Below are 7618 nucleotides of genomic sequence, written 5' to 3' on the forward strand. Positions count from 1 at the left end.
GGAAGCCCCAAGAACACCAAGGATGATAGGGATTCCCAAAGTGCACAAGCCAGGAATCCCAATGAGACCCATTACCTCGGGAATACGAAGTGCACCTCAATGACTCGCAAAACATCTAGCGAAACCGTTATCTGCAGCAATAGGCACAATCAGCAGCGCACAACTACGCAACTCCACTTATTTCATCAACAGATTGAAGCACTTAGATTTAAACCAAAAGAAGATGGCCAGTTATGACGTAAAAGCTCTCTTCACCAACGTAGAGATTGAAGGGGCAATGGAAGCAGTAACGGAGGTGCTAAATCAAGTGAGTGATTTACCGGTTGTTGAAAGTGAAGTAGTTGAATTTTACACACAATGATATTAATTTCACAAAGTCTGTTTTTTTAACCGGTAAATCACTCACTTGATTTAGCACCTTCGTTACTGCTTCCATTGCCTCTTCAATCTCTACGTTGGTGAAGAGAGCTTTTACGTCATAAATGGCCATCTTCTTTTTGTTTAAATCTAAGGGCTTCAATCTGTTGATTGAATAAGTGGAGTTGCGCAGGTGTGCGCTGCTGATTGTGCCTATTGCTGCAGATAACGGTTTCGTTAGATGTTTTGCGAGTCATTGAGGTGCACTTCGTATTCCCGAGGTAATGGGTCTCATTGGGATTCCTGGCTTGTGCACTTTGGGAATCCCTCTCATCCTTGGTGTTCTTGGGGCTTCCTCGAGTAGGCCTAGTCATTTTTCTCTAGCTGAGCTGGATAAAATCTTCCTTTGTTCTTTCCTGAATTTCTCCTCTTTCCCACTTGCGTAACCTATTTCTATATACTTGTACGTATTTCTGTCATCTAGAAGCTCCTGCATTTTTTCATTGTAGTCTGTTTTCTTCATAATCACTATTCCACCACCCTTGTCTGCTTGTGTTATGACAAGGTCCGTGCGTTTTTGCAATCTTATTAACGCCTCTCTAAATCTCCTTGGTATACCGCAATCTTCTCCTTCCGACGAATGTAATCACATAACAGAGACGTTCAGCCGCCTGAAATATCCACCGGGTCTTTTACAAAAACTGAAAAATAAAGCCAAGCAAATATGGAGAAGAAAAAACACAGTCACAAAAGAACAGAGAAAAGAAAAGGATTTTCTAGTGGTTCCTTACTCTACACGAGGTGAATTAATTTCCAAGTTCCTCGCAAAAATAGAGACAGATATCGTACACTCCTCAGGACAGAAGATAAGGGATATTTTGTCAGATAACCAGCACACGGGAGAGAAAAATGAAAAGAGCGTGGTTTACAAGATTCCATGTGGCTGATGCGATGCAGCTTATTTTGGAGAAACTTCACCAGGAATTACAAAAAGATTATACGAACACAAGAACGACATGCGACACAAAAGAACATCTAATTTGTTAGTAATACACGCTACACAACACGGAACAGCACCAAAATCTTACACACCGGTATGAAGAAGAGGACAAGAAAAAATATCGAAGCTGCATATATCAACACATTTAGTTCAACCAACCATAGAGAAGGGTTTGTAAACTTAGCGCATGTAACAGCAAGATTGATCATCAAGGGGGCACATACAGACCAATAAGCGCACTCTATCCCAAGGCGACCTGTGAGGTGATCCGCTTAGTAAGTATACAAGCAATGTATTTCAATTTGGCTGTACCATTATCTCTATGAAGAAGACTCTGTCGAAACGTTAGAGAATAAAGTACTCCTTCCTGGACCACTCTATCCATACATTTGTCTTTTCTCTTATCGAATATATATATATATATATATATATATATATATATATATATATATATATATATATATAAATATGTATGTATGTATATGATATACATATGTATATATGTTAGCCCACACATAGTTACAAAACTCTCTCTTTGAATGGTGGGTTCTCACCGTAATCATCAGGCTTAATATATTCAATGTTTTAATTTAGTTACCACCTGGCCATTCCCATTCCATGAAGCTGAGTAAATTCCTCGCCCCCTCTGCAGTCAAAGGGTCACCCACGTCTCACGTTTATCTTGATTAACTCTTTCATTGTATTTTATGATCATTCATTCTAGCTACCACCGTATGGTGGTCTTCATACAAGACAGTCTTTCTGCTTCAGTAGTGGAAAGGTTAAAGGACATGCAAAGACAAACTGACTCGATGCTTTGTTTTTTGGTCTTATGATGTGGTGAGACAAGCAGGCGCGGATACAAGGGGGGGACCCAGGGGGCCTGGACAACGCCCCGATTCTCCTTGGATAAACACTTTTTAGTGCGAATTTATTATTTGAATTATATTTGTGAATTATATATGATTTTACATACAATTACGAGCAAAACAGACTTAGGTTCCTGGACCAATCTCCAAGCCAACAGCATTATTTTTGGGGTTAAAATATCGGCGTGTTTCAAGTATCGGTTATCGGTTCGCGCCCCCCCCCCCCAAAAAAAAAAAAAATAAATAAATAAATAACATTCTTGGATCCGCGCCTGGAAACAAGGGCCCTTTGCTTCCATACGCTTTATGTCAGACTCACTGTTCTTCTTTCTGCAGGACAACTTGGTAGGGAGCAGCCCGTGTCCGCGGGGGCTGGAAGGAGTCACCTGTCGACGCCAACTGGCCCGCACTGCCCGGATGTGCAGAAACAATGAAACGCTAGAACAAACAGGTGGGTAACAGATTCCTACTCAAATGTGGAAGATAAAGTTTCAGGACTCATTTTTTACACCATATTGTTGTGTATTGTGTTGTAGCAAAAGATGGATGATTATATCATTATTCAACTGAAAATCGTCAAGAAAATAAATGTATTAATATCATTCATAATACATTGGCTTTGGACAATCTGTTAACAGTTCATGGGAACCACAGAAATCATGGTTCCTAACAATTAGGAAAACATGACAGAATAAAACATGGAGAATAATAACAGGATAAACCAAAACTACCCCAATATGGCACCTACACACAGAAACCAAAATCCTGCCCCATTGTCACCCTTGTCACCGCTGTCACTGCTTGTTGCAGTAATTCTCTAGAGTTGTTCTTGTGAAAATAGTTCTTAAGGCCCCTTGCCTATTCTTCTTTCAAGCTTGAGGGGTGAATAAAATGAGGGTGTATTTAACTCTTCATTTGGCTACTTGGTCTTGTGATCTACACCCAGAGAGTCCCGTTGGAATCCCTCTACAATACGTCAAGCCACCTTCGTTCTGACGTCACTATTTCATTCATCCAATATCCTTTTACTTCTCAAACAAGTGCCACTCCTTAAGGGCGTGACTTTACCTCCCTGCGCCAATAATTTTTCTCCTCCTCCACCTTTTTCTCCAATCAGAGAGGCTGTTATACTGTTTCAAACAATACCACCACGTAAGCATTATGTCGCAACGGAAATGGCTTGTACGCTTACAATTTTTGCTACATCAGCGTTATTACAATTAGTCACCTCTGTTTATCAATATGCAATCTATATTACAAAACACCAGGCGACACTCTCCGTCACTCTGCAACTCAGCATTGTTTATATATACAAGGCGCGAGTAAGCGCGTGGATGACATTAGCATACGTCTCCACCTACCCCTCTATCTACCGGCCTCTTACACCCATAGATCATAAAAAAGTACACAGTTTTGTGCAAGAGCCCTTAACTGTACTCACCATTCATATTGCATCGTAGAGGCACAACCGACTGAATAGAAAAAAAAAAAACACCAGCAGCATACTATTGAAACGTACAATCACCTACCATCTACACTGCACAACACATCCATACAAAGATACATTCACACTCGGATCACAAAACAAGTATTCCAAGACACTAAACGCCCTCCTCCATTAGATTTTATTCATCTTAGAAGTTAACCCTAGGCATTATAGGGTTATCTAAAAAGTATGTATATTCTGATTATTTGTTCTCCCATGTCAGAGCCCAGTGAAACATGTTTCAAGTGCCGGCGGTGCTCTACTCTGGACCCAAACGAGTGGCCGTCTTGCTGCAGGAATCACTTCCTTTGCTGTCGTTCGCTGGCCTCCGCCTGCCAAAGATGCGACATTGACTCCCTGCAAGGTTTCTGCACAGCTGCCTTCAAGAGATGCTACTAGTTCCTCTTCCATGGAGGTGCTTGCAGCTGCTTCTTTTAACAGGATCTTCCAATAGTTCCTCTAAGATTGTGCTGCTTCTCCTTGAAGTGCTACCAGCTGGGCCTTGCGGAGGTGCTTCTAGGTGCTCTTCAAATAAGCTTTTCAAGCTGCTCTTTCAAAAGGAGCCTCCAGGACCTCTTTAAAGGGTTGGCCTGATCCTTCAAGAGGTTACTTGCTCCTCTAAGAGGTGCTTCTAGCTGCTCCTGGTGGCCCATGGGGCATCATTGTACTCTCCAACAATTGAGTGTTAAATTATAACTAACTGTGAAGCTTACTAACCCAGGTTGACCTTTGAATCTTTATTGAGCGTGTCTACAACCTTAATCCAATAAGTTTTGTTTTATTCTATTATTCTTTCTTTATGGGCCGTATCGGAACCCATGACACTATTGATGATGTCATGCCCAACCTGAGTGATAGCCATTCTATGTGATCTGGAACATTGTTAATAACAATACGTTAAACACGCATCCAAGTGAGGCCATTCTGGAGGTCCATAAGAAAGGTTGAGCATAAACATTGTCTATGTCCTGTTGTGAGGATAGAAATAGTTGCACATTTTATATGTTAGTATCGACAGTATCTGTATTATATTGGAAGTTCAACTCCCCTTTGTACAGGAGTTCTAGTTTAGCTCTTATATTTTTATATTTAGATTTATAACTGTGAAGAGGGAAATTAAAAAAGGATCACTTTTCTTTCTTATGAAGTCAGGTGGTCATAGTAAAGGCCATATAAATGTGTATTCATACTTTCGTTTTGAGCCTCAACACCCAAAACCTAAAATACCAAATTAAGTATTAAAAACAGGGGTTGTTTTTGTCATTGTTGAGTTGCCCAGTGTCAGTGAAGCATGACACCTCAGCAGTAGAAATCAATTTCCATTATGGGCTTTTGACAGAAGTTGTCAGTTCCAGATATATTGTGTTTGTGTCTGTGTGAGAAGACATGTGTAAGTTGTATGAGGCAGCTGTGGAGTGTGGGCATGTGATGTTTGTCGTGTTGCCAAGCTTCTGTTGGTAATTAACAAATGCCTTGTGATGGCCACAGAGAAGTCTGCTTAGGAGCATTCGGTTTTGTTGAGGTGGCCTTCTAATTCATGTATACCTGGTGGAGAGTGGCCGAGTATCCTACTGAACTCCAAAGTAGCTACAACCCTATCTTTCAGTACTGAATGTATATGTTTGGTTGAGCTGGGGTGAAGAGGTGGTGTTAAATATATTGTAGTAGTGTTTTGGAGTCCGTCCATGGTGCCTCATGGAATGTGATGAGTGTTGTGCGTTTTCTTTCAGGATTTTATTGTGTGCTGTTAATGTCTAGATATTTGTAGAGATGCAAAACTTTGGTCTGCACATGTAGGTGATATATGGTTGTTGTCTGCATGTAGCAGGTGACTGATAATTATTCATAATGCCTTGTTTAATGTGACCTGTCGTTTCTGGTATGTGTCTGAAATGGGTGCAACCCATGCAGGACAAATATAGTTTAGCACAAACGTTATGTACCCTTTGTATATCAGTTTGTTGATGTCACTGGGTCGGAAAGACAGCTGGCATCTGCAACGTCAGTGAAAAATTGCTGAATGCTGGAAGCAAGGCCATGATCCATGGGCTGCATATAATGATATCTGCCATTTGACAGTTAGTATAATTTCCTATTACCAAGAAGAGTGGCTGGGCATCCCCATCTGACAACAAAGGAGAATGGGAGGGTTACACCAAGTACCATAGTATTACACTGCCCAGTGTACCAAGCAAATTGCTTGTCTATCTGTTGCTGACGCAGGTTCATTCCAATATGCTATAATTCCAGAGATCTGAGTAGTATGGATTCACAACAAGTAAGTCAACAACTGATCAGATCTTAATGTTCTTGTGGAGTGCTGATTTGAATTTCAACACGGGTTGCTTGCAGCCTATGTTGATCTCAAAGCGGTTATCAAATCAGTTGAATCTTACTTCTTCAATCTAATGGCACCTCTTCAATTGAATAGACGTCACTGCACTGTGTTATCATACTGAAAGGGGTCACGAAAGAAAATATACAGAATCCCTTTATGAACGCAACATTCCTCCAACTGAATAGAAATGTCTACTGTAAGCCAGAATAAAACTTTTAAAGAGCATTTTTGTGTCAACGGATTTAATTAGATATTATCGATTATCATAGCCTTAATTATACTATTTCCATTATCTCATGACCTACTACAAGGTGTTGCCTGCCGTTTTTGTCACGTACTGAATCAAAACATTCAGCATATACCGGAAGCTGTGCACTACTCCGAGTATGTTAACATGGAATATTCTAAGTGTATATCGATTCTTTCGTGAAATTGTAGGTGATATGAGTAATTGTTACACATGTAAAGAAAAGAAGAGACTTGTTAAACGATGTGGCATCTCAGGTCAGGCGACGTTGCCCCGGCTCCCAACCTAGGAATTTCCGTGGGGGTGGGGTCACTCATTCATCCTTTGCCAGTCACTTTAATTATACCGGTCATACATGATGTCACTGGCTGTTATGTCTCCCCCGTTTTCTTTGGAGATGATTTAGACGTGGCAACGCCGCTGGTTTTGCCGGCCACATCCTATGGGTCACCAGATAGTGGAAGAAGTATAGGCCCTTCATTAAGATAATGCTTTATCAGCTGAGTACAACTCTGGTTGCAGTGACGTTAGTTCAAATAGAACCTGTGATTTACATATATACTATGAGAATGCTGCAGTGTTTCATTGAGAGGTAATACCCTTTCAGCTAAATGAAATCATCTGGTCTAGAATAGGCTGAAATAGAATAATTTCGCCTTAACCAGAACAAGACTATCATAACCACGTTTCAAAGTTCACCCACAAGATATGACAATCATTTTGGGTGTATTGTTCACGACATCGCCACAAAAACAAAACCTCCAGCCGAATGTGTAAACTCAAGCCAACTGCACAAAGTTTGTACTAACTGTAAATGTCGTACATGCCAAATGTGCAATTTTTGTAGAACCACACACCAGTCTGAGCAAAAGAGGGGTGGGTACACTGAATTGAGATAACTCAGTTCAAAGTTGGTTTGTGCAGCAAACTTATCCAATGTGGACTGAGTGGATCGGACTTAAATATCAATTCCACTTACAGTGTATAAAATTTTTTGTACAAGAATTTTATTTCTACAATAGAAATCCACATTTGTAGGATTAACCAGAATAAAAAGAAATAATTCCTCTTGCATGACTTTTGTATAATTGTCCTCGTCTTCGATCAATGGTACAAACCATTTATGCAATGGACTGGATTGCAAGGGATTATGATAGCCAACAGTGGCTGTCTATAACAAAATTGGATAAAAAAAGAACAAAATCAAACTCAACCCAATTACATCGAATTCAGTTAAATTTGATTCAGTGAATAAGCACACAGAAACGAATGAATTTATATATATTACAATATAATTTTTCCTTGTTTATCCAGCTGAACA

The 7618-nt window shown here is 40.2% G+C and overlaps 1 protein-coding gene across 1 annotated transcript in view; it reads left to right on the forward strand.

Annotated features, from left to right (window-relative positions):
• The window catches only part of LOC143020715 (uncharacterized), a 47900-nt gene extending 40529 nt beyond the window's left edge, over nt 1–7371 (forward strand). Inside the window, exons 3-4 of the mRNA XM_076177401.1 lie at nt 2563–2677; nt 3936–7371. Coding sequence (XP_076033516.1) covers nt 2563–2677; nt 3936–4111 — 291 coding nt within the window. The 3' untranslated portion in view covers nt 4112–7371. The remainder of the gene's footprint in view (nt 1–2562; nt 2678–3935) is intronic.
• Nucleotides 7372–7618: the final 247 nt, after the last annotated feature.

Source organism: Oratosquilla oratoria, chromosome 40 (genome assembly GCF_046742065.1).
Source record: "Oratosquilla oratoria isolate Oo_2021 chromosome 40, ASM4674206v1, whole genome shotgun sequence".
In the NCBI taxonomy this organism is placed as follows: Eukaryota; Metazoa; Arthropoda; class Malacostraca; order Stomatopoda; family Squillidae; genus Oratosquilla; species Oratosquilla oratoria.